The sequence below is a fragment of the Nestor notabilis genome, unplaced genomic scaffold (genome assembly GCF_000696875.1).
Source record: "Nestor notabilis isolate BGI_N333 unplaced genomic scaffold, ASM69687v1 Scaffold18711, whole genome shotgun sequence".
Classification (NCBI taxonomy): domain Eukaryota; kingdom Metazoa; phylum Chordata; class Aves; order Psittaciformes; family Psittacidae; genus Nestor; species Nestor notabilis.
In genome coordinates this window covers 29,503-56,780 of record NW_009913563.1, presented here as the reverse complement: position 1 = coordinate 56,780, position 27,278 = coordinate 29,503, and the positions used below count along the sequence as shown (strand labels likewise).

General features: G+C 36.9%; 1 protein-coding gene across 1 annotated transcript in view; it reads left to right on the top strand.

Moving 5' to 3' along the window:
• Positions 1 to 415: 415 nt before the first annotated feature.
• The window catches only part of NOL10 (nucleolar protein 10), a gene marked incomplete at its 5' end in the record, with an annotated part of 50,164 nt that continues 23,301 nt past the window's right edge, over positions 416 to 27,278 (top strand). Inside the window, 12 exons of the mRNA XM_010023259.1 lie at positions 416 to 458; positions 1,323 to 1,421; positions 2,254 to 2,331; positions 4,161 to 4,198; positions 6,764 to 6,900; positions 7,638 to 7,703; positions 9,155 to 9,215; positions 9,730 to 9,815; positions 10,177 to 10,255; positions 11,209 to 11,358; positions 13,977 to 14,043; positions 19,022 to 19,074. Coding sequence (XP_010021561.1) covers positions 416 to 458; positions 1,323 to 1,421; positions 2,254 to 2,331; positions 4,161 to 4,198; positions 6,764 to 6,900; positions 7,638 to 7,703; positions 9,155 to 9,215; positions 9,730 to 9,815; positions 10,177 to 10,255; positions 11,209 to 11,358; positions 13,977 to 14,043; positions 19,022 to 19,074 — 957 coding nt within the window. The remainder of the gene's footprint in view (positions 459 to 1,322; positions 1,422 to 2,253; positions 2,332 to 4,160; positions 4,199 to 6,763; positions 6,901 to 7,637; positions 7,704 to 9,154; positions 9,216 to 9,729; positions 9,816 to 10,176; positions 10,256 to 11,208; positions 11,359 to 13,976; positions 14,044 to 19,021; positions 19,075 to 27,278) is intronic.

Sequence of the window (27,278 nt, the reverse complement as noted above, 5' to 3'; positions counted from 1 at the left end):
TTCCCGTAGCGGGAGCTTTTAGAAGCGAGTTGACGCTTTGGGCCTGGCGTGCAGCCTGGGCCCGAGCGGCTCATGGAGCTGCCCCTGCTCCGGGTGCGCTTGTGGTGAGGGTGGATGGTCGGTAACTGAAACCAGCTACAGGTATTTTTAAGCTACGAATGCAGGTTGAATGAGTGCATCTCTAACTGTAGGTGTTTTAGTCTGCAGACCCCTAAAGCCCACGAGTTCATAAGTTTTTTTGATATGGAATGGTTAAAAGTAACAGTGGAAATAATAAAATAATCAATAAAAAAAGGAAAAAAGAATCAATGGCTTGAATATCTTGTACTTACAAGTTGGAGAAACTTTTAAGTGATTCTCTGGTTCCTTTATGAATAATGAGCTCGAAACTGATTTAATTATTTTCTTGCAGTGGCTCTCAGACAGGAAGAAAAGAGCTTTACAAAAGAAAGATGTGGGTGAGTTTTCCTATCACAGGATCTTCAGTAATACTCTTTACACATATACAGCATGCAAATCCAGAGGGAGACACTTCATTGGCTGATACAGGGAAATTATGCGTATCTCGCGTTTTAAAAACTACAAAATTAAAGCTATAAATAATTACTCCAACTTCCTGTGAGCAGAATATTATCGGTATTGTGTTCAATTTCAGACATTAAATACTGGGGTTGTAGACTGTACAGAAACGTGATGGATTAATTATGTGACTACATGATTGTACAGAAACATGATCGATGAATTACATGTATAGCTTACAAACCATGAACTCCATATATACTGTATATACATATATACTATAAACTCCCTATAGTATATGTATTCCAACCATAAACTCCTCTACTGTATTATGTTAATCTTAGAGTACAGGAAGATCACCATTTTATCTTAAACTCATTATACAAAATAAAAATGGCTAGGAAGGGACGTATAAGAAACTCAACAAGAAATAGAGAGTTAACAAGAGGATGGAATATATTATTCAACATCTTAGTAGCATAAAATGTGTGATAAATATTTGCTACTACATTATATAATAATTTATTTTGTAGTTACCTTAGAATAGACTTTTATTTTTACATGGAGGTATCTCACTTCACGGGGTTAACAAACTATTAATCTGCATATAACACGTTAATTATACTTAAAAGATCTTTATAGTTTACAAGATTCTTTTAAAGATATTTAAAAGAATATAATTGAAGATACATTTTTAAAGATATTCCTTATATCCAATTAACTCAGTGTTCTTCCATAAGAAACCATTAACAGTTTCTTGTACTGATAAACTGTGCTACAACTTCTTTTTTTTTTCTTTATAGATATCCGTAGAAGAATTGAGCTTATTCAAGACTTTGAAATGCCCACGGTTAGCACAAAGATTAAGGTATCAAGAGATGGACAGTATATTATGGCAGTTGGTGAGTTAACAAAGCATCTCTCTGTAGCAGAGGCCCAAAGTGCTAGAAAACCTTGATTGCAGAATGACTTAGTATTTCAGGTAGAATTGGTAAGAATTCATTTTTGGATGTAACATTGAACAGAGTTTTGGAAGCTTACTCTTAAGATGTGATAGAGTGGCTGTCTTGGTGGTGGTATTGTGAAACTCTGCTTTTTAGTATACAAATGTTCTTAGAATGATAGAATAGTTTGGGTTGGAAGGGACCTTATAAGATCATCTAGTTCCAACTCCCCTGCCACTAGGCTTTTATAATATAATTAAACCTTAAACTGTTTATAATACAGTTGAAAACTAAATTCTTCATTATTTTTATTGTCTGTCTGTAAATTTGCTTTAAATAACTTCTGCACATCATTGTCATTACTGTTTTAAAGGATGGAGGATAATGCTACATTTTGTAACTTTGTCAAAGCAGGATCCAAACATGAATACTTTAGTAGGTGTTAATAACGTAAGGAGTCTTTCAGACATACGGAAGGTATTATTCAATTCTTAATTGAAAAATTATTGAATAATTGAATTATTCAATTCTTAATAACAGAATTCTGATTCTGTAAATCAGAAGAGCTGACATACAAGAAGGGTGCTTTCAGGCACCAAAGACAAAAACGAGGCTGTAGAATTATGTTACTGAGAGACATGTTTTTCCAGTCACAGACACTTTAGACTATTTATAGTTGAAATGCAGTAATGTAAGACATTATAGTAAAGAAAAAAAAGGAAAGAAAAATAAGCTTTAATGTTAATCTTTTTGTTTAAATTTTTAATTAAAGATCAAATTCTTCTTCCAGGAACGTACAAGCCAAGGATCCGCTGTTTTGATGCCTATCAGTTATCCCAGAAATTTGAAAGATGCTTAGATTCTGAAGGTTAGTATAAGCTATAGCTGTTAGCACAAGATGTCTTTTATACGTAATTCAGGCTGGACTCAAGTAGAAACTTCCGTCCCTGTGCCTAGGGGACAAAATGTACATTGGGTGAATGTAAGAATCTAGAGTAGAACATCACCTCGTCTTTACCTCTGTATCTTCTTTTTCCTCCTCCTTCAAAGTTTTTTCCTCCCTTGGAGTGGTGTGATGAATGTAAGATTTATCTGGAGCCAGTAAGCACAGGGCCCAGAGCGGGAGTGAGGCGGAAGTCTGTGCTCTGTTTGGGGTGGGGAATGTGATGTGGGTACAATGGCTGGGTGGTAGCCAGATCTCCCTTCTTTACCCTTCTTTGAAGCATTAAGTTAGGAGAATGCACTATGGTTGCACTGTTGCTCCTGAAATGAGCTCTCACTGTTTTCTTTCTGGAGCCCAAGCTCAGTGAGTTACAGGGTAAAGAGGATTTCCTGGGAGTGGGTTGGTTGATTGGTTTGTTTTCTTGGAAGCAAGGTTCTTGGAGATAGATGGTAGCATGGCCAAGAATCTAATTATGCCTTGTTTGCTACTAATTTGGACAGAGAACAACTGTGGTGAGGGAAGCCAGGAGCCACCTAGTCAATGGGAAAGGGGAAATCTGCTGGCAGTTAGACTAGGGGAGGAGGTCATTGCTGCTGTGGCTCTGAGTTTTAGAGTGCACAGATTTGAGGAATGGCATTTGGGTTGTTTTTTGTTAGAAGACTGGGATGTTAGAGGATAGATAGCTGAAAACTGGGATAGAGGGGTGACCAAAGCAATGAGGGGATGAGCATAGAGTGGCAGAAGTCCTTAATCATTATGGAAAAATGAAACTGGTCTGCGATGTGTGTGAAAGTGGTGTGAAAAATAAAAATTGAGAACTACTGAGTTAGGTAAGGAAAAGGGGAGGAGAGCATGGTGGTATTTTTTTACCCGATGCCTCAGGGCTGCAAGGAGTCAGGTAGGGTGAAGGTATGGTGCTACAACATAGCAGGGAAGGAGAGGTAGTGGGGCAGGGGTTCAGAGAGGTTGGGGGAAGGAAGGTATGGCAAGAGTGGGACCCAATTTGAAAGAGTAGAAGTCATTGTAATAGTAAATGATTGCTGTAATTAGAACTTAAAGTATATTTTTTTCGAACTGGCATCTTACTAGACCGCAAAAGTATGTTTAACTTGTAAGGTAGCATAGAGTCACTTCAGGTAACTTTAAATGAGCTACCTCATTTAAATGGAACCAGTTTAGCTGAAGGAGCTATTCCCTAATGTTCCCAACCCAGCTCATTTAAAACTAGGCAAAGTTCAATACGTTGCAGTGTTCAGCAGTGTAGCTTTGAAATTTGTGGTTTTTTTTGAGCATTAAACTCTTTCTGTGGAAGTCCTGTCCCTTTAGAAGGATTTCATGTGCAAGTTTGTGTGTAGTATGTCCAAATTTATGTCATTTTTTATCATCTTTGACGGGTTACCAAAGGTCCATGGACCACACACTTACTGAAAATCGTTTGATTACACCTTCCCCAAGCCACTAAGTACACAGCTGAGCATTGTGTTGAGGAACGTGTCAAGTATAAAAGAACGATAAAGAGATTACAAGATGCTTCATATATTTCTAAAGTTTTAGAAAACTACTTGTTATTTTGCAAATAGAGTTATATAATTAAAGATTTTATCACAATGCCTGCATTATGCATTGACACCTGTGGGGAATACTTACATGACTAAAGGTTAGCGTGAGTGAAAATGTTTTTGGGATTTATGCCAATGTTTGCAAGTAAGCTTGCTTACTTATTTGACTTAAAATTCTCTTGCTCTCTCCTCTAGTGGTTACGTTTGAGATTTTATCAGATGATTACTCAAAGGTATGTTGAATGCTTTCAATGTATAAATGAAAAAATGGTTTAATATGTATATTAAAATGCATTTGCATATATAGTAAAGGCCGTCAACACAACTTTTGGAACAGAAAGGTTTTTTTAAAAAAGCAAGCAGGATAAACATTATTTTGTACATTAAAAGTGGGGGTTTTGTCTCTTTGTATTATAATTTGTCTTACCACTTTTAAAGTCTTTTGTCTGCAGTAGAGAAAAATGTCAAATAATGCTTTTTCCTACAAACAAAATAATGGGGAAAATGGAATTAGTTATTCTTTCTACGATAACATTCAGTCACAATCCATTGTGACAAGTGATACACAAGTACACCATTTTTGAGAGATGGGATAGCTGCAGGTTAGTTAATAGCCTAATTTCTCAGTGTTGTTGTAGCCAGCATGATTGTAAGCATATGAATGAGGCAAAAATTGTGGAGAGAAGTAAAGTTGTTTGGGATTTTTTTAAGTGTTTTGATACTTTCTCCCCCTCACTCCCTGAAGAGACCTTAGCACTTCTGGTACCTGCTTATTTTAATAAATATTTCTTATTTCATCAGAGACAATGTAATCTAGCCTTCTAGGTTTAGTCTTTTCAGAATTTTTCCCATGAGATTTCCAAGGATGTACATGAATTCAAGTAGCGGAAGGCAGTGACTGATACAGTACAGCAGCCTCTTGCTTGTTTGTCTGTGGGAGGGTGTTTCTGGTTGTACAAACCAAACAGTTATTTGGGAGACTGAGGAACACACTGTGTTTGCAAATATGTTTCTGACTGGTTATGAACAGTAACTGCTGTGTGTGTTTTCAGCTGTAATCAGTACTGTATTTCAGACCAAATTCCTTCTTTCACAATTTAATACAACCCGATTTTGAATTTTATTTTCCTAAAACTTACCAAATCATTAGAAAGAAAACTAATTTCACGTAGCTGTCATAATGTTTTGAATATGGTAGAGAGAAGGAATAGTATTTGAGAAATTACACTTGAAGAATCATGAAAATACTGATTGGAGGGGGACCTTCAGACATCTGAACAGGACTGTCAAAACCTGCAAGCATGGCAGTTGCACAATTCACTGAGTAAGTTGTTACTTTGTGCTTTAGTACCCCAGAGAAATTAGCTTCTCTCCAGTCTGTTCCCCCTGTCCTCATATGGTTGCCTCTTGAGACTTATTTGCATTTTATACAGTGCGAGTGCGTTGCTGGCTTTCATTCACGTTGGTATCCATAAGGCCAGTTGAACTTCTGTAAAGAGCTTTGCTTGTTGTAAACGTCCACTTAAAAGCATAAAGCATTAGTCAGTTAAAAATACAAAGGCATTAAGCACACAAAGGATTGATTGGGATGTATATGAAAAGCATCATTGAATAACATCAACTACACAGCTGCATCTGTGATCTCATGTGAAATTGTAGTTATGCTTCGGAAAGATGATACTCCACTTGGTCGTGGACCAGGATGAGCGAGTCCACAAATACAAGTTGAAACATTAGGGGTTTTGATATCAGAAAAAGTGTAAGTAAGGGGGGGACTTGATAAATAAGTGTGAAGTTCTAGCCCAGATGAGTACTTTCTTCGTGTCTCAGAAGAATGTACAAATACATAAATAAAAATGACATTTGGAATAGCTTCTTTACCTCGCCTTTCCTGAGCTTCTCATCCTTATTTGTGTTGTTAACAGTGTACTTCAGCAGTAGGAAATTTAAAATCTTCATTATCTACTACTTTTAGAAGATGCATGGACTATACATAATCTAAACTAAACTGCAACTTTTCTAAATCTAAGCTAAATAGGGATGAGGCTCAGAGTCAAGAGTTAGACTGTGATTATCCGTATCATTTAATTGTTTGCATGCACTGTGGCATGAGTTTGGGCCAGGCCAGCTGTTCATCACATAGTGCCTGAGCATGGTTTGAGATACAGCATGAGTGTAACAGAGGTTGTGGACGATGCTGTCTCTGGAGTGGGAAGAATTCTTTCACGTGGATATGAGTTGTGCTATGTTAACTTGCCATCAGGACTATAGAGGCAAGTTCTGGCCTATTTTATTTACCAGTGTAGATCTGGCCTTCTAGAAATGCTTTTCTGTGGGGTGTTCCAGGTCTGAGATGTTTGCCTATGTTTCAGAAAGAAAAAATGTGCTTATTCAGATGGCAGACAAAAAAAAAATGTACAAAGGTCATTGGTTTCATTTATTGGAACGCTGCTGTGCATCATGATGTACATACAGTTCCTGTTCTTAATACCTATGAACATACTGGTGTCTGCATGGCATTGTAACTGAAAGAAATTAGTAAATCTGGTGCCTGAAGGAAGTACAGATGTTAATTTTGGTGCAGCACAACACGAAGATAACTAATACTGCTCTGGTTCCAGAGTTGCTTTCAGGGTATCACATATACTCTCGTGGATAGTTCTAATAGAAATGGTTTGAAGGAGTTGTGATCAACCTATGTGAGCTTGAGAAAAATCACTGGGGTCTGTGCTGTAAGATAAGTTGAGGAGACTGTAGTCTGCTTCTGTATGTTTCAGTGCTTTATATTTTATTTTCAGGTTGTCTTCCTGCAGTGTGGCAGGTTTGTGGAGTTTCATTCACAGCATGGCCATTACTACAAGACAAGAATACCAAAATTTGGTAGAGATTTCTCTTACCACTATCCATCATGTGACTTGTATTTTGTAGGAGCAAGGTACTGATGAAATGTTATTTTATTTCACTACTGTTCGCAAGATTTTCCAAGAATAAAATGAACATTAAAATACCAGAAAAGTTAAAAATTTGAAGAAGTGACATTTCCTTCCAAATTAATAGTGGAGACTGTTTGTGAAGAGTGGTAAATGTGGGAAGACTTAAGATTAATTCAGTTTCCTGTAATGTTTTAAGACTTTCTGATTCTTAAACCAGGTACATCATATATTTGCAAATTTGTTACAGAAACTGCAATTCATTGTACTGTTTTGAAATGATTAGTATCTAAGTAAGGAAAATTAAGTAGCTTTTCTATCCTGGTTGATGTTTTATTGCTGTTAAAGTGTGAGTCAAATCACATAAGATAATTAATTGACTCTGTGAGAAGACATAGTAATAAAATTAGGTCTGTAGGGTCTCAAACAAAGTAAGTAGCAATTCAAGATGTAACAAATCACAGGAAATTGAAAAGATCTTAAACAAATTCATTTTCCCTGCAAAAAGAATAATTGGTAAGCTATTGCAGTGTAATAAATATATTTGGTAAACATGCACATTTTTGTCTGGTTTTAACACTGAAGGTTAGATTTGTCTTATGTTTTATTTAGATTGTGAAGTCTGCAAATTATGTATTAGGTAAAATTAGGCTGTCAGAACTTTTATAACTATTCCTAACTTACAACAGTATTTTTCAGTATTCATAAGAGGAAGGAGTAATTTTCGTTTTTTCCTTTGTAGTTCTGAAGTATACAGGCTAAATCTGGAACAAGGAAGGTTTCTGAACTCCCTGCAAACTGATGCTTCGTAAGTTATCTGTAATGCATGACGCCTATGTGTCTTCTTTCCACCAGGTGGAAGCAAACTACTACGTGCTTGCCATAAATGCTGTATCCGAATACTGCCCAAACGCGTTGTAGAGTTGAAAAGGAACATATGCGCAGCCTGAGCCTCGTTTTATTTTATGTTCTGTAATTATTTGTTCTCGTTTTTATGTTTTAATTGAGTTTTCTTTTGTGGATATTTTAAAATTGCTTAATATAGACTTGTAGTACGTATTATATAACTTGATCTTCAGAACATTTCATTAAAACTTTGCCATTATTGCTCAATTTAGCCATCATATAGAGATCTACCCACAGGGGATGTACTTTCCCAGACATGTCTTTGTCCTTCTGCTCTTGGAGTAGCCCAAAGAGAATTTTTATATCTCCAGCATTTGTCTCATTCTTTTGAAAACACTACCAGAGCAGGAGCTGGGCTTCTTTCATGTTGGGAGAGGCAGATGAGAACAACAGACTTGATGAGATAAAGTGACTCGTTGATGGGCAACGGGTGGTATTCAGTGGGTGGGATAGCTTAATGGATGAAGCAATATTTGGGAAGGCACATTACAGAAACTGAGCCGTAGAAGAGAAAAAAAGGGGGGAATCCTGCAGCAAGGGTGCTAAGCATATAGTGTAAAATCTGAATTTGAAAGGTGAGACTTGAAGTTGTGAAAAGGTTGTGAAGTAGGGAAGTTGGGTGGGTTATAGAATTGGAGGTGGAGGGCTTTGAATGGAAGAAGCTGGAAAGTGCAGGGATGAGTCGTGTAAAGAGAAATATTTGTACTTTGGAAGAGTTGCTGGAAAAATACAGGGCTCTTGGTTGCCCTGTTGAGAAATAGGATACTTGGGTGAGGGAAAGGAAGACGGGCCATTCCTCAGAATGTGGTGGAGGTGTAAGTTTCTGAATATGAGTAATTGAGAAGACCTTTTGACGTAACTGGGTTGTTTAAGAATGTAGTGGAGCAGAGCAATATGGCAAGGCTTGGTGGTAGGTGGTGGGTATGGACAAAGAAATGCAGAGTCATTCAGGTTGGAGAGAACCTCATAGCTCAGTCTCCTGATCAAGGCACAGTCATGCTGAACTCAGATGAATTTTCCTAGGGGATATTGGAAACTCCAAGGATGGAAGTTTCACAGCCTCTGTGGGCAACCTGTTCCAGTGCTTAATTATCCTCATAGCATAAAAACATTATCCTTGCATCCAGTTGGAACCTTATCTATTTCAAGTAATCAGCACTGTCTCCAATGGCTCCAAATTCTTGGTAAGCTCCTCTTAGTATAAGAAACTGCTGTTAGGTGGCCATCCATCACTCCCTCCAGCTTTTGCTTTTCCAGGCTGAGCAATTGTGTACCTGATTACAGAAATCTTTTTGGTTTTTCATGTGTCAAATTAGCCTGAGGTCATTAAACTTGCTCCTTTTTCTGTTCTAGAGAGAGTAATGTCTGTGACATAAATCCTGTGCACTTCCTTTTTGCAATGGGGACGGCTGAGGTAAATGTTTGCATTCCTTTTAATAAAAGAGCAGTAGTGTTTGCTTTTTATATTGGTTTGTGTGAGGATAAGAAGTCGTCATGACAGGAACCTAATTAATTAATGTGATCTCATTGGCTGTGTTAAGCATAGATCTGTTAAACAAGATGACTTTTTAGAGCATAGGACAGATACAATTTCTGAGCTTCTTTGGTTGCTGAGATGCTTGAGAATTTTGCAGATGGGAGAGAAAACAATGTTATCTTACTTTACAGTGTAGCCATCTGTAGAAATTAGCTAGCATGTGTACCCTATTAATCTTCAGAGATTTAGTGTTAATTATATTGATTTAGATCACATTTTTAAAAATCATAAGTGAAATGTGTGGAGCTTGTATGCTACTATTAGAACAACTCATATTAAGCTAGGAAATTTTATTAATCATAGATTAAATAATTCATATTTTTATTTAAACATTTTCAGGATACCAGGCATCTGTTGCATACGCTTGAAATGTATTTTCTAAACTCTCTAGGGTAAAGTGGAATGCTGGGATCCTAGAACTAGAAATCGAGTTGGGCTGTTGGACTGTGCTTTAAGCAGTGTGACAGCAGACACTGAGTGAGTAAAGGCTACCTTTTCAAAGTGTCATCTTTTGGTTTGGTTTTTTCCCAGAAGTTTTGCTTTTAGAAACAAATCCCACTTTGCATTAAAATGACATGCCTGTGGTCCTCTCTTCTGACTGCTAGGGTGAATAAAGAGTTTTCTTAGTCATAAAGGAGTCTCTTAGTTATTGATCTTAGTAGCATATATTATTCTATACGACCACAAGTTGTGAATGTAAACAATACAGCTGTTTGAAGTAGTGTTTCTGAGTGGTATCTGTAAATTAATTTACATTGTCTTAGTTGTTTGTAACATTTAAAAATTATTTGCAGCCTTTATTGAAAAAATGTCTAACTTTAAGCATTGTGCTTTGCAGGATAGAAGGTTTACCATCCATTTCAGCACTGAAATTTGATGGAGCTTTGACTATGGCTGTTGGAACATCGACTGGGCAGGTAGACTTAACTTCATCTACAACAGTTCTAAGGAGATCCTGTTTTTGCAATTCCCAGTCCAGGTCTATCACATTGAGTACATTTATTGTAATGTAAATATCTATGAATACAAGTGTTTACAAGAGCATAAATTACATGCTCAGAGTAGCAGTAGCCATTCTTAAACTGCAAATTAATTTTGTCAAATGATCTTGCCCTTCAGAAGTAAGGACCACTTAATATCATCACAACCTACACACTACACAACTTCAAATTCTGTAGTTTTCTTATGAAGTATGTGGGGAATTTGCTACCTTTTGAGACTCTTAATCAGTACCATCTCAGTGCAGCAGATCTGCTCTCCCTTACCTTGATGGTAGCTAAAGAAGAAGTGAAGTCTTTCAACTATTGTCTTTACTGTCTTTCTGTAAGGGATCATTTAGATTCATTTATTCTTTGTTGCCATGTTATATTTAAAGTGAAGTATGGGGAGTTTTTCTACTTTGATTAGTCTTTTCGCAGGTTTATTAAACTGTAGCTTGTTCAAGAGCAGATATATATGGTGTTTCACTGAGTGAAAGCGGTAGTCACTGAATGTGGAAGGGATTATGAAAATTTAAATCTTGTAAGAACAGCACAAGAATCTGAAAGTGAAATATTAATAATTAAGGACTACGTAGAGCCTTAAAAACTATTTATTTTTTCAATAGAAATTAAAAAGACTTTAGAAAGACGGTGAGCTCTTAAATTTGCTTTTATTTTTTCTAGACTGAAGCATGTTGAGGTTAAGATATATTGCCAGAATAAACTAGGCTCACTTAATAAGTAAATTCCATTTTCAGAATTTAAAACTACTTATATAAATCTTGTCCCTGCTTTTAAGTAAAAACCCTCAGGTTTGGTTAGATCTTTAGTGTGCGTGACTTTCTCTTGATCCTATGATATTGTAAGTTTAATCTGTTTCATTCTTCAAGGTTTTATTATATGATCTCCGGTCTAGTAATCCGTTAATAGTCAAAGATCACCACTATGGCCTGCCTATTAAGTCAGTTCAGTTTCAACGTCAGTTGGATTTAATTATCTCTGCAGATTCTCGAATCATAAAAATGTGGAACAAAGATACGGTGAGTGGTTTTATGTTGGTGCATTCAGATTTCCTAATTTTTACTTTTTTGGGGGTTTTTTGTTCTGTTTTTTTTTTTCTTTTTTCCATGCAGCTTAAGTAACAAAGCTGAAATTGAGTGCAGGAAGTCGCGTTCTTAACGTGTCCTAATTGCCATAGCATTTTGTCCAGTCTGACTAGATAAAGCAACATCTGGGAAGTTATTCAACAGCCTGTCAGGTTTAAAGGTATAGTCAGGTATTTCTTTAGCTGTTTGTACATGTCTGCCTAAGATGCTTCTTTCAGTAGAAGGATTTAAACAGAAAAAGTAGTTATCTTAGCAATTGCCCTGGTTTGCGTATTTCTCGGTGTGCTTGAACACATCCAGTTAAGATTTTTCGTCAGAGAGAAACATGGTCGTTCCAACTCCCTGCACAAAGAAGGGCTGACTTCAAAGGTAGATCAGTTAGTTTATGACCCATTAAAATCAGGTGCTGCTCATTTGCACAGAAGCCTATTTGGATATTGAAGCCAAGATCCAAATAACAACATGTATTATACAGTATTAATGTATTATGTTGCAGTAGGCAACATCTTTATCCCTGGTTTTTGCACCTCTAAGTGAAATTGAAGTTTTTAGCTTTCATAACGCTATATTTCATTATATTACGCTGTTGTTTTCCTTATCTTATTCTTCCACTGAAGCCTGCACGAAATATGTTACCCCATAGATTCATTGTAATACTACTGTAGATATACTTCCTTAAATATAAGGAAGAAGTTCTTCACGGTGCGGGTGGTGAAGCACTGGAATAGGTTGCCCAAGGAAGTTGTGAATGCTCCATCCCTGGAGGTGTTCAAGGCCAGGCTGGACAGAGCCTTGGGCGACATAGTTTAGTGTGTGGTGTCCCTGCTCATGTCAGGGGGGTTGGAACTAGATGATCTTAAGGTCCTTTCCAACCCTAACTATTCTATGATTCTACTGTAGCTTGGTTGGTTTGGTTTGAGGGGCTATCTTTAGTCATTGTTTTCCTTCTCAAAAATGTGCTCCATCTATGCTTTTCTGGCTTTACAGTGAAACATAGCAAGAGTAGTTGTAGTTTAGAGACACTTTTTTCTGAATATTTCGGGCAGTCATTTCTCTATTGTTGTGCTTCTTCATGAACTTTCAACAGCCTCTTATTTTTTCTGTGATCCCAGGCATTTTTTTGTAAGCTTCTCTGCAGTTTTGTTTTTTTTAGTGGGTTTTGGTTTTTTTGTATTTTTGTATTTTTTTTTTTTTGTTGGGGGTTTTTTTGTTTGTTTGTTTGTTTTTTTGTTTAAAAGAACACATAAATTATTGGTTATTATTTAAAACATCTGCAGTGGCCTTTCTCCATTTTTCCTAGGTATGTACATCTCCCTTATTGAGAACGAAACACTGTAAGGTTTGTCAGGTGGCCTCTGCAGTGGGAAAAGGGAGGGTTCCTTGCTGCTGGAAGGCAAAGATAGCTTTGGACTCTTTCCTAGAGTATGTTTCAGCTAGCTCCACCTCTCCCAGATGTTGGTTCCTGACTATCTCTGGCTGGGAACCAACTGCAGAGGCAGACTGCGGGGTGGAGAGCATATGGCTTTGATACCAGAATAGCCCCATGCTGAGACGTGCCTTGGGGTGGGGAGCATGAGGCTTTTGTCTGCTAAGACCGGGGTGGAGGAGGACTCTTATTAATCATCGGGGAGAGACCAGAGGTGGGGTGGGGTAACAGCATGTAACTGGGAGGGAAAGGAAGGGCCCAGAAAGGTAGGTGGGATTGCTGCAGGGAAAGAAAAAAGAGGAATAGGTTCAAAATTTGCTCTGCTTCTGTCCCTCATTTAGAACCATGTAGGCATGTACTCTCATGCTTCAGATTCCATGGCCCAGTTCTTAGAGACTCTTCCTTTACTGGCTGTCTTGTGTGTTGGCTTATAAGAGCACCTGTATTATGTCTGGGTTTTTCAGACTCTGTTCCAATTCTTTCTTTTTTTTTTCCCAGACTATTGTTTCCTACTTTTACCTTTTTCTTAAATAACCTTTATAACTTCAATTCTGATCTAAGCTAAATGCAACTGGATGATTTTACTACTTTTATATTTAGACCGCTTTAATACTGAGTTTACAAAGTCCTATTTCATGTAACATGAGCAAGGTGGAAGACCTGAGTTCCAGACTCAAATTCCACTCCCAGTCCATCATTTCAAAAAATAAAATGGTTTAAAGATACCACATTCAGTTGAACAAGATGAGAGTTACACTGACACTGTGCTAGGAGCTTGTGGACCTCACGCCCCTTTTGCACAAAATAAAGTAAATCTGACACATACATTTTCAACACAAAAGTGTGAGCTGAGAAAATAGAGATGCCATTTTACATTGCTGTGTCTTAAGTAACTAGTAGGCTAGACAAGTAGTAGGCTAGACTTATCAGATCAGAGACAAAATTTAATGTTGAGCTGCTTGTATTACATTCAGATACTTTAATAGCATCTTAGTGTTCTGCAAAAGCTGTTCCATCTTTATTCCATCAAATTTCTTAGCTTCTATAATGGCCATTTTTAATGTTTAGATTTACTAAATCTAATTATTGGAATGCTTCATAATGTATTTTCTTACTACAATTTCAGGGGAAGATATTTACTTCAATGGAGCCAGAATACGATATCAATGATGTCTGCCTGTATCCAAATTCAGGTACGTGAGCTATATTAATGTCTTTATTAGGTTCAAAAGGGAAACCGTGTGTTAATCCAAGTTCTGGGCTTTTTTTCTGTTTAGGTGATACAAATTAGTCCTACTTTCCTCTTGGAGCTAGGAATAAATGGTTACTTGTCAGTTAGTGTCATTGTTTTCTCTGCATCTGTATTAGATTGGAGCCTCTTCACAGTTAGAAGCTGCTGTGCTGTTGATTAAGTGGTTGACCTCTTTTGCTCTTTCAAATATCTGAAGTGTTTCATTTCATAAGAATGGGAATTCTGGCTTTTTGTCTCGGCTAAGTCCCAGATGAGTTAAAGCTTGCTTTCTAGAGCTAGGAAGAACCTCTAAACTTACAGCAAGTTTACAATTTTTTACAAGTGTTCACAGCTGTTTGGTCTTTCCTTGTTTTAGATACAGCACTTAATGATACCCTCCCTTAGACTGAATACTTTGGTTTTAAGAGTAGATTCCTAAGTACACAGATTTGTATGCTTTCTGTGACTGTTTTCAAATCTGTTGCATCTTGTAACATTATGTTTAGAGGTCAAAACTGAGGGTGACTTTTAACCAAAGTTTCCAGACCCTACCTTACAGGTAAAAATATTTTACAAAATGGTGGTTCTGTGTGCATGTATGCTTTGGTTGTACCTCAGATTGCAACTGACCTTAATTTTCCTTGCTTGATCTGAGTTACTTAGTTCTTAACTACTGTGAGACATCTACTTCCTTTTTAGAAAGCAGTATTGAAAGATATGAAATAAAAATCAGGGCCGCAAGGATGGCATAGGGTGGAAAGGTCTTGATCCAGAGAATGCATGTGTTGCAAACTGTTATTATCTCAATTTTGGAAAGGGGTAGCAGCAAAGGCAGTGCGACTTGGACTTCAATTCATACTAGCAGCTCAAATTCAAGATTGTAGATAAGTGAGTTTGAGATTTCTAACAAGTTAAAACTTATCTTGTCTTCTCTGCCAACTTCAGTTAAGAATGTGTCCTTTTTTTCTCTTTTTCTGGAAGATGAGCACTTAAATCTTGATACCTGCTGAGGTAGTGGGCATTTTTGACCTTGTGCAGCCACAAAACTGTAATGGTCTGCTGGACCTTGCTGATGAAAATGCTAAGTCACTTCCATTCTGCTCAGAAGGGACCCCTGGGTGTCACATATTTCCTGCTTGAAGCAGGGCCGAAGTTGAAGTTGTACGTAACTTCTTGGGTCATAACCAGTCAAGTTTGAGTATCTATAAGGATGGATGTTACTCAGCTATGGACACTATAGCCTCTGTGATACATAGACATACCTCTAGTGCTTTTGCAGAAATTATTTTCATGAGACTGTGGAGGAAGAATCTTGTAGCACAAAGAATTGAATGCACGTATCTCCCTAATGTTGCTTATTGGATGTTACTTTTTCATGTGTTGATGATCTAGACTGTGCATTCCAGTCCTGTGTCTCCTCCTTAAGTCAGTTCTGCTTTTCTTACTGGTTTTTCTTAGAGTGTGTCTGTAGGGGGGCAGGTTGATGTCTTTTGGTGAGAACTGTCATGGGATGAGAAATAGGTTGTATTTTATAATCATATGGAGACAGAAGGGAAAAACTACTAGGGCATGTTGCAATGGAAATTAAGAAATTTAAGGTAATAGATGGTGCATTGCATGTTTGTCATAAATACTGTTGCTCCAGAATTTAGAATGCCTAGGTCCACCTCATGCTCATTCAGAATTTAAAGAATAATAACAATTGAACATCTGAAAATAAGGAAATACTTCCAGTAATATGAGACTATAGTTATGGAAAGATGGACAGATAATATCTATGTACTAGTATGGCTATGGCTCAGTGCTCTTATTGGTGCTGCAGCATTCTCGGAGCAGTGCTGAACGTGTGTGAACCCAAAAGATGTTTGCCTAGCTCGTGTTTTAAAACTTGGTGTGAAACTGCTGCTCAGAAAGACCATACCCTAATCTCACCCGTAGGAAACCGTTTTAACACTGCATTGCCACACATAAAAAAAAAAAATAGTGGAAAGGTGAAGTTACATTGTAACATAAAATATTCTGAAATAATGACTGTGTCAGTGGATAAGGGAAAAACTACAGATGTCATCTGTCTGAACTTCTGTAAGGCCTTTGACATGGTCCCCCACAAGATCCTTCTCTCTAAATGGGAGATATGGTTTTGATGGGTGGACTGTTCAGTGGATGAGGGATTGGTTGGGTGGTCGCATCCAGAGGGTTATGGGTAACAGCTCAATGTCCAGATGGACATGTCCCCTGAGGAGTCCATACTGGGACCAGTACTGTTTAATATCTGTATCATTGAAATATACAGTGGGATCAAGTGCATGCTCAGCAAGTTTGTAGGTGACACCAAGCTGATGGTGTGATTGGCACACCTGAAGGATGAGAAGCCACTCAGGGGGACTTGGACAGGCTTGAGAGGTGGGCCTCTGTGAACTGCATGAGGCCAGGGCAGGGCAACCCCCAGTATCAATACAGGCTGGGGCATGAAGGAATTGAGAGTACCCCTGAGGAGAAGGACTTGGGGATACTGGTGGTTGAAAGAAGGGCATGACCCAGCAGTGTGTACTTACAGCTCAGAAACCCAGTATGCTGGGCTGCATTGAATTATTCTTTTTCAGTAGCTTTGTGTGAGTTTTGTTGTAGTTGAGGTTTTTTTAAATTTAGTTATTTTACCAACCAGCTTCAGTATTGCTGCCTTTCATGGGAAGCAACCCTTTGTGTATCTTTGACCAAACTGCATGAGTAAACTAGTGTGAATGTCTTAAACTAGTTGTGGATCTCTTTTCTCTGATCACACATGCACAGAATGGGGCTAGGGGAAGAAAGGTTTACACTTACTGAGTAGCCTTGACTCAGCTTCAGTTAAGTTGTAGAATATAAATGAAATTCAGCAGCATCTTCAGGGTATAGAATTCTGTGCCTCATTTGTTTTAATTACTGGAAAACAAATTCTTAAGTTAAAACTGTGCATTTTCTAAAACTCCTTCTCCCCTTTACTGTTGCTTCATATTCTTGTTTTCATTCCTTTTACTGTATTGCAGACCACTTTCCAAAGATGGTTTTATTAAAACATCTCCTCTGAAAAAAAAGAGTTCTTATTTATTTCTGTATTAAAGTGATCAAACTAGGCTGCTGTGTAGTTTGTTAGGGTGTGGTCTCTCTTCCCATAAAAATTGGTTAAAACTAACAAGCTGAAACAATGAAAATGCATGGAGTAGACTTCTCCGTTCACACAGTTGTTCCTTTTTTTTTTTTTTTTAATTCTTTTATTTTGCCTGTAGTATACACCCATGTACTGTTCCAAAGTCTGGTTTTGCCTCCTTTAATTATTGGTGGAAGACTCTCAAAGAAGAGGTTTTCCCTTTACTGTCATCTTTGAAGCACCTGCAGAATTAATTTCTGTCCTTTTATTTCTAGTGACTCATATTAAGTCAGTGGAGAAACGTTTTTTCTCCTGAAACAGTAGCGAGCATGCTGATATGTTATGGGAGCTTGTAACCTATATACTAGGCTATAGAACCTTGTGTGTGTGTCTATAGATACGTATATAGTATAAATTCTTGCTTTTTCCTTAAATTGCCTGCAGATCTTTCCATGTATGGTTTTTAGCATCAGTTTGCTGACTAAGCTTTCACAAATTCCTTGCTTTGCCAGGAAAGCAAGTCCCCTTTTTTCTGGCACTTTAAGTCCAGCTGCATTGTGTATTTTTAATAAAAGGATTAGGTAGGAAGGATTACTCCACCCATGTTAATTGCGTTCCTCTAGTTGGGTGTAAATTATATTTCTACCCTCTGGGTGTGTAGTAATTGACCCAATTATTCATAGTCTCAGTGGCATATGTTTGAGTACTTTTAGATCAGCATGTTATCTAACTTGATTGCTCTTTTCTTCTTCATATTCCATTTATTGTATTACCTGGTGATCAGCTATTTTTGAAATAAAAAGTTGAGATAAATGTCAAAGTATATGCCAAATGTCCTTACTATTCTCTTATGTGGAAGGAAATTGAGGGTATTTCTCATTTTGAGCTCACATGAAGTCTTGTAGTAGTTGGAGATTTTCCACAGATTTTAGTATTTCTCCAGCAGTTTTTTGTATTCAGAATATTTACAGCCCTTATTTGTGGTGTTTCTTGGGTGTATTCATAGACATTTCAAGTTTTACTTTTGCCCCATTTGGCTAATATCACTAATATTACTGCATTTGAAGCCACGCTATCCTGTCTCTCATTTTGTGTTGAGAAGCTACTCTTGTGTTGGTTTCCCCAGATGAAATATGAACAAAGGTGTAAACCATATTAAGATTTATGAATTTGTTTAGACTGTAGGTGTGTGTTTTAAAACAAAACAAAAAAACCCAAACCCCCTTGTATTCATAATACAAGTCTATGCCTAAGGTAGGTTTTAAGTGCAATGCTAACTGGATTTGTTCTAAACAGTATTATGGGATGAACTGTTTAAATTTGGCATGAAAATTGGTAGCTCACAGTTATTAGGACTTAGTGTTGCTTGAAGTGGTGCTGAGCAGTTAAGATAAAGCACAAAAGGGGATAAATGTGTAGGAAAGGAAGCTTGTTGATTGTGTTGCCATCAGACCATTCATTAGCATTTGATGTAACAATTGATTATAGATTCCAATTAGTTGTTCCATTGCAGGGCAAGAATATGGACTGTATGAGCTACAAATAATGTGATTTCACCCCTACTCTCCTAACCTATGAAGAGTTATTTCCTTACAAATACTCAGGTTGCCATTCTAATATTTTTAATATTTTTCTTCATATGCCATCAAATTTTCCATTTTTCGATTTCTTTTTCTGTAAAAATATTTTAAGTCCAAAGTACAAATCTAAAAAAAAGTGAATTAAATGTCTCAAATTTTATATGTATAAATATTTAAAAAGTAATGTTATCCTTTTGTGACCAGTTTTTTTAAATGTGGAAATCTCTTTTTAGGAATGCTAATGACTGCCAATGAAGCCCCTAAAATGAATATCTATTATATACCAGTAAGTAAGACAAATTGTTGCTGATACTGCTTTTTTAAAACTCAGTTGTTTGGTGCCATTCAAGTATTCATGTTGGAAAATTACTTATGCAAATTCACGTCTACATTCTCTGACTTCTCATGATAAAGTAAATTTAAGACAGCCATATTTTATTGATGTAACATATGGAATTACTAAAAAACCAACCTGTAATTTGCCTTATGCTACCAGTTCCAAAACTGGCTAGTGACAGTAGGAAATTCAAAGGGAGCTTTGCCAGAAAAAGTAGCTGATCAGAAAAAATTTCTCAGGAGGGACTATATAGCTTACTTTCAAGACAATAATTTTCCTTTGTTGTGAAATATTTAATTACTGTCTTTTAATATGCAGTGTACAATGACATAGTCGTGGCAGTAAATATTCTTCTCTGTTCTGACAAATGTTATTGTGTGGCTTCAAGTACAGCTCGTTTGTAGCTTCTACTCAATGCCCTACTTGAATTACAGCTTTTCTCTTGAGAAATTCTTCACTTGAAAGGCTTAACTGTAGGTTAACTATGTTATATCTCTGCAGGTTTGTTTTAGGAGACTTAAGAGCAAGCTGCCTGGGTTTAGGGGATGTTACAGAAAATCACGCGTGTGTTTCATTCTGTTTAGTTTTCAACTCTGCAGTGCATTCACTAGGGTTTTTATTTGTGCCCGGGTAGGAGATAAATCGTAGGATGTATATGTGAATGTTACATGCAGAGTATCTGACCAGACTTTAAAAATACGTACACTTGAGTCATTTTATTCACATTCTAGACAAACGATAAAATTTGTTAATTTTGAAATACATATTTTAACTTGTTTTTAAATCAGTGAAGAAGTCTTCCTTCAAATAATAAGTTTTCAATTTAATTTAATTTAATTAGTTTATTTCTGGGTTGTCCCTATGTTCCCTGTATGATCTTGATTACATTTTAAGACAGAGATTCATCAGCTTATATCTTTCTTTGTGGAATAGGCACTATATACCTGTTATATGTACATGACTAAACACAACAGTATATCCCTTTAACCAATTCTATGGTCTGGTTATACTTTCTTGCATTACTAGGCTTTTGCCCTTAAAGGTAAAAATCTGTACAAGTTCTTTTGTGTGTCATATTAGGTTGTTCTTTGGATGTAAATTATTTATGTTTCTAATTCAGCTTTAACCAGCATATGTTGACTTGAGTTCTTCGATGCTTTGGATAACAAGGGGAGGGGGGACAATAAATTTTGTATTTAAGACAAAGTTTTAGCTGTAATTAGAAGCTGGACACTTTGTTTCTATTCACCTTGTCCTTTGTAAGGTTTTGTAGAGTAGCATTCTTTTATCTGTCTTTTTAACTAATGGCTTGAGGAAGATAAACTTCCATATTTTCAAAGTGTGTTTAGTTTTTTAAACTTGAATGAACTAGTTACTCAATTCAGATGCAAAAAGCATTCCTTCTGTCACCAAGGGTAAGGTTCAGCTTCTCTCTGAAAATTGTGCACTGAGACTTCTTTTTCTTATGCAGGTGTGCATGATGTATGGACTTTACACTCATAGTACATTGCAGGCACATATCCAGTGTTGCTGCTTAGCCAAAAAATTATTTCGTTGTCTTGATTGTCACCAGCAATGAATGTTAGAACTTGTTCTAGCCAGTATTTTTTCGAGTATTCTTCCACATCCTGTAAATCAAAATGAAGAATGCCTTTTTTTTTACTCTCTCAAAAATCTTACTCTCATAAAACCCTCTGTGAATACCGAATTCATCTTCCTGAAGTCAGATAAGTAATTTTACCCAAGAAATAAAAACAATCTATGTTAGATCTTAGATTATACTTAGCAGATATTATTGCAGATCTAAATACTGAGTAATACTATCTAGTATTTTTTCAGCATGCAGGCTATTCTAATGAGAAATAACACAGATCTTTCCTTAAACCTTCCTCCTTTATCTCTGTTCTCTGATTATTGGTACCTCAGTCTCCCTTTTTATGGGTTTTGCATTCACAGTAACACGAGTATACAAATGGACTCAAACAATGAATGTTAAAGCATAAATCCAACTATGAGTTCTATTTTTGAAATACTATTGGGCATAAGAAAACTTACGATTTGATTCTAAGGCTACTGCCCAGATTAAATTTGCTTTTTGCATAAGCTAAACTTTCCCAGTTCACATCAATGGCTTTGAGATTGAAGGCTGCTGAAGATACCTTAAATACAATAAGTATTCAGCAATCTGTAGTTCATTTCAAAATGCGGGATGCTTCTTTTAGGCAACAGAAAAGTTAAAGATACTGAGAAATTACTCTGAAATAGAGACAGAAGTCTCATAAGTGGCTTTTTTACCCTGTCTGCCTTTTCATGGGCAAAAGAGAATGGGCTGGGACAGATAGTGTTTTATAATTGAAGGGTTTCTTACTGCATTTCCTAAATATCAAGTATGTAGCTCACTAAATCTGCTTTTGTTTTTTTAATCTCCTTTTTAAATGAAGGAAATAAAAAATGGTGAAGTTGTGTCAGCCTTAAGCTGCTCCAGGGCATTTGTTATTAAGGAAGACTTGGTGTTATTAACGTGTTCATGTTACAATTTTATACCTTGATCTTTCGGGCCAGTTATTTGAGCTCAGAGATGAACACCTGTCCTTGGGTTTCTGTGTCAGTAGATTACTAATATATGGGTTTTTTCCATCCTTGGAACACTGAGTAAATTTCCTTGCATGGGCAAAGATGGGTTTAGTTGCATGTGTCTTTGGAGCAGAACTTCAAAGAACTAGTGATTTGTTGTATTACCTGATCTCTTTCCATAATTTCATTTTCTGGCTTTTTCTAATCACTAGGAGTCATTGTTCTTCCAATGAATAGCTTAATTCTCTATTTGTTTGTTTACTTTGAAATAGATGTGAATACTACTTATAATGTGTTCTCTGTTTTTGAGATGTTGACAAGAACTTAGTTACAATTCTTAAATTCCACAACAGAATAAATGCCTTGGGGAAATGGTACTACTAGAAAGGGCAGTTATGTTTCAGAGCTCCTGGAAGTACTTTTGTGTAAATAGCATCCATTCAATTGCCCTATCCCCTCATTGCCCTGTAGTGCTAGTAAGCATTCTCTTTTTGTAAGTCTTCATTGGAACAGCTACAAGGAATTATCGTGGTTATGGTCAAGGAAGGTACTTAAAACCTCAACTGTATGGTGATGTATACTAGCCCTCTAATTCACAACATAAGAAATTAAATCTTCAGAAGAAGATATGCACGTAAGTCAGTCCTAAGAGTAGGCATGCGTATGTACATGATGGGTACAGACAGACCCAGCATCCTCTGTCCTTGGTTGAAGTTGGCCAGACAGTGTAGGACTGTGCCCAGCCTAATATACCCTGCTTCTCAGCAGGTTTTATTAGTGTGGGCACAGTGCTGTGCTAACACAGTTACATGGCTTGTGAACGAGAGCTGGCTCATGTCCGGCCAGCTTGGAGTACAGTCTGACTGAGCTCATGTCTGACTGAATTATCTGTGTACATGTGCCCATTCTCTCCATTGTTAATGCCAAAGCTAAATTTCCATTGCAAAACCAAAAAATGACTGTCTTGAACTTCAGGATTATAAAAGAGTTGACAGCAGGTATCATAATACTGTCTGTAGATGAAATGGCATGCATCAGCTTTTCCTGCAGAATTTTCAACAAGGTAAGTATGACATTTAAGACTCGGAATGTCTGAGAGAACTATGTGTTTCTTAAAAAAAGAAAAATAATAAACACTGCCCCTACCCCCATCAGTTATTTCTTTTGCGAAGCTGTTAGTAGAGGGAAAAGAAGGTGATTTTTGGTTTGCTAGGAAGGACAGGCAGGTTTGCTTTTAAATGGCAAGATGCCTTATGCAGAAACACAGTGCAGAGAGTGAGTATAGCCAAATTGAATCTGACCGTTAAAATGAAATGTTTGTTTTACATAGGTAGCATCTTGAGTGGCTTAGCTTAGAGACTTTGGTTGTTTTATTTTGTTGGGCTTTAATGAGGGCAAGTGCCTCTGACTGGAATTGGGATGTTTGCCAATAGCTTAATAGTTAACTTGCAGTTTATGCAAACATTTGGAACCAGCTTCTTGCCAGCTGGCTTCCTGGTGTATCGCTTTGATGTGTGGCTCAGGAAGGTTGAAATGAAAGTTGTGTGTGCCTTGGGATACTTTTCAGACTACTGGCTCAGAAACATAAGTTGAGTCAATAGTGCAACCAGGTCCTGGCCAAAGAAGTGAAGAAAGTAAGAAGATCCACTGACAGACACATGGTGGTCCACTGGCCTGGGATCTAAGATGAGCCAGGTTCTCTTAAGTTTAATTGAGGCTGTCAGCTTCCCTGACACATAATGTTGTCTTTGCAGGTTGTACAGAAAACAACCTACATGTTAGCTCAGGGTGGAAAGCAAGGGTTATTTATTCTGAGTGTTTACTACTGGTTACACGAACATGTCTGATCTTAGCACAGACATTTCAAATCAGTCCCGTCTCCTCTATTGGGCTTGAAACTTTGGGCTACATATACATACTGAAACTGAAACTTGTTCTATTCATTAGGCTGTTAAGAGAGCAATTAAGTGAGTAATTAATTGAGTGTAATATTCTGTGTCCTGGATTTTTTTTACTTTCCCGCAGTCTTGGCAGAAAACTCCCTGTTCAGGCTAGAAGCAATGTACTTTTGGTATAGAGAAGATATTAAGCTCTTTAAGAAAAAATAAATCCTGGAGCGTCTCTGGCTTCTTTTCAGGTGGTTTTGGAAAATCATTTGATATCCTAGCACGCTCCTAGTTCAGGGTTGTTGGAGTTATAAACTGGAAATGTTTCAAGGACAAGTATTTCTTGCCTATTCAATGATTCAGTTTCTCCAAGAATATCTTTGAAATGGGTCTGGTTTCTAATACAATACCTGCTTTGGATGTGTGGATCTCTATTGCAAGAAATATTTATGAATTTTGTCCTCTTCAAATTGGGTGACTTTTGGAAACCAGCTATTCCTGGTACTGTTTTCCTTTCCTACATGACATTTTGGATTATTTCATTTCTCCATCTTTTAGGTCCTTTACTTGCCTGGTTTAATTATTCTTTATCACCATCTTCTTATGAATATGCCTCAAAAATGCTCATTCTTAAAAAGAAAATAAAAATTTTCCTTAGATTTAGGAAAAAAAAAGTTATAGAAAAATTTCGAAGCTAGTTTTTCCTTGGTAGCTAATGCTAAAATAACATAATAACAGATTAAGATACCAAATTATACTAGCTTATATGTCTTAATGCACTGGATATTTGATAAGATGAATCCATAGAGGGAATTTGCACTGAAGGAAATAGCAATGAAGGCAGTTTTTAAGATCTTAGTTCATTCCCTTGCTTTTTTTCTTGGTACTAGTTTTGAACGCTTCTGGATTGTAAATTAAGGATGAACATGCTGTGGTTCGACTGTAGGCTTCCGGGTTAGCTGCCTCTAAACCTACTTGTGACTGAATTGACCAAAGAGTTTTGTTCAGTTCACTTACAGACAGAAAAAGCATTTATCTGAAATTGGTTGGTAATTTCTGTCAGTCTGGTGACAGCATTCTCACAAGGGCTTATGATCATCAGATATCTATCCTTATAGACAATCATTTTTCACTTTAAGATGTGGGAGGTTTCTCACATGTGGCACACTCCACGCACACCTCTATGGTCACAGCCTTTCAGAATGATTTTATCATTCTAAGACTTACCTTCTCATATTTCAATTATTTTGGGATCTACTAATTGTCTTCTCTTCTCTCTTGGGTCTTTATATGGAGGGATGCAATTAGAGAAAAACACCTACCCACACCTTGTACTTCATGCCCTTAGGACCAGTGTTCTCTACAGTCAGCTGTCGTTCAAACGGTTTATGGGTGCTGTTAGAGTTACAGTGAGATCTTCTGAACTGATTTTTGGCTTCTTCATGGTGAAAGCTGTGAAGCAAATGATGCAGTTCTTTTTAGATTTGTGGCTGGGATTTTGGCGTTAATAGAACAGAATAGGCTAGAGGGTGAAATTTTGATTTATTTTAGGATGTTTTCTGATTGGCAGAATTAGGTCATTCTGGGTTAATGCTGCCTCAGCTGTTGTCTTGGAGGTCCTATGGTGAGGCTGTATTTTTTTAGAAGACAGTTGTTCATCTCCTTCAGTGCAGACATGGAACTGAACTAACTGAATTGTGCTAAGAGATTTGTTGGTTTTATTTATTTATTTTTTTCCCCTCTCCTGAGACAATATGTAGTGTAGAAAAATGTTTCATTCCCTACAAAAAAATATTGTGAAATAAAAATACAGTAGCTGTGATGTAAAATAGGAAGTCTTGGTCTTAACCTTTGTTTGCTCATTTTGAGAACTGTGAAATGAGTGGAAAGCAGGATTGTTATGAAGTAGCATATTATAATTGTGCTTTGGGGGCTGCCAAGCATTAAAAGAAAAAAACCTTTCCATTAATAAAAGGACATTTGAGTGCATCTTTGGCCTTTAAACTAATTCTGAGTTTTGTTGTATCAGTCTTTTAGAACTGTGTTTTCCATCCAGAAGTCTAATCCTTTACACAGAATATTGTGCAAACAATATAAAAAGAATGTCTGGTGATTGATACATTACCTATCCACAGTATTTACAAGCATAGGAACAAAGTTGTTTATCTTCACAAACAGAAATGTGAGTTTCCTACTTTTGATCTAAACACTTTCAAACAGAAAAATAACACGCTGGGCTTACTCCCAGCAAAGGATATCCTTCATTTCCCATGCACTGGCTGCAAGACACTGTACCATTTATCGCAGATGTATAGAAGGAAAACACCATCATGCAATAATTAGGAAACACTTTCTGATCTTCCTATAAAACTTGTTTTAGATGTTTTGTGTTGCTGATGATGTAGTAGTTCAATATCGTGTTTAGACTGTGAAGATGTATGATCCCTGCTTACTGCTGTTGTAGATGATAGTATGATAGGCAGAACTTAGTATTTTTTTTTAGTACATAGAGCAGCATGCTGACTGTTAAGTCACTACTTCCTTATAGTTTACATCATATTCTTCATAGGGCAAAGGAGAAAACTCTTAAAAGCAGAAGTTTTATTGAATTATAACAGGTCATTGCTCTGCTGTGCTAGCTGATAGACTCAGATGACTTTTAGTGCTGTGACTTTCTTAAGCAGTTGATAGTATGGGACCCTCTGCTCATCAGTTCGTATTTTAAGAAAACAGGTTTTGAGGGAGGAGTGTTTTCCCCTTTTTATGTGGTAGAAAATTTAATCATTGAGTATCCGAAGGATATTTTTGTTACTTAAGTTGCATTTGTTCCTTCCTTTGGGCCATCTATTCTTCACTTGTTTCTGAAAATATAGATGCAGTTGCTCAGCATCAGTCAGTGAAAAGCAGTCACAGATAATGAAAAGATGTAATTGCTGGAAGGAAGTTTTCTGCTATACTGTGGTCTACTAGTATGTAGTAATAGTGTCTCTTAGCTTTTGTATCAGAAAAGATATAAAGCCCATGAGAATTTTCTCTGTGATAATTTGAGGTATTTCATCATATATGAAAGCAGAGGCAAGTGACTTGGGGCTTATCTCTATTGTCATCTTTTGAGCTGCATTCAGTGGCAAACAAAATGTTTTGAGTTATGACTGTGTCGTACAAAAACAGTAACAAATGTGAGGATTTAAGATTTGTATCACACAAATCTGAGAGGTAAATCATCAAATATATGAAAGGTTTCAAATATATATTTGAAAGATGTTATTTCATAAGTTCTGTAAAATTCTTCTCTCTACCACTATGCTCTGGGAAGAGTAGGTTGGTTTATACTGAGGTTATCTTCATTATCTGACTGGAGGAGTTGCAGGTTCTCAACAGGTAGTTGCCTTTCCTTCCTTTTGTGTTGTCTGGCAGTAGTAGTATAAATTCACAAAGCAGTCTTCCTCTCAGGTTCACAAGGAGAAATTAAGCTGCCGTGGTACAGAGTTATTACTCTCTGCCTAAACTGTATCTAAAGCTCATACATTCCTAGATTTCCAGTACAGTTGGATTTGCTGTTGCCTTTATATCTGTCGCATGCCTCATAATTCCCTAAAATGCAGGACATGCTCTGAAGTCCACAACAGTAAGTTTTGGTTTTTTTCATGACTGTAAAGATATTTACGCTGTAAAGTTCCTTGGCATTTGGCT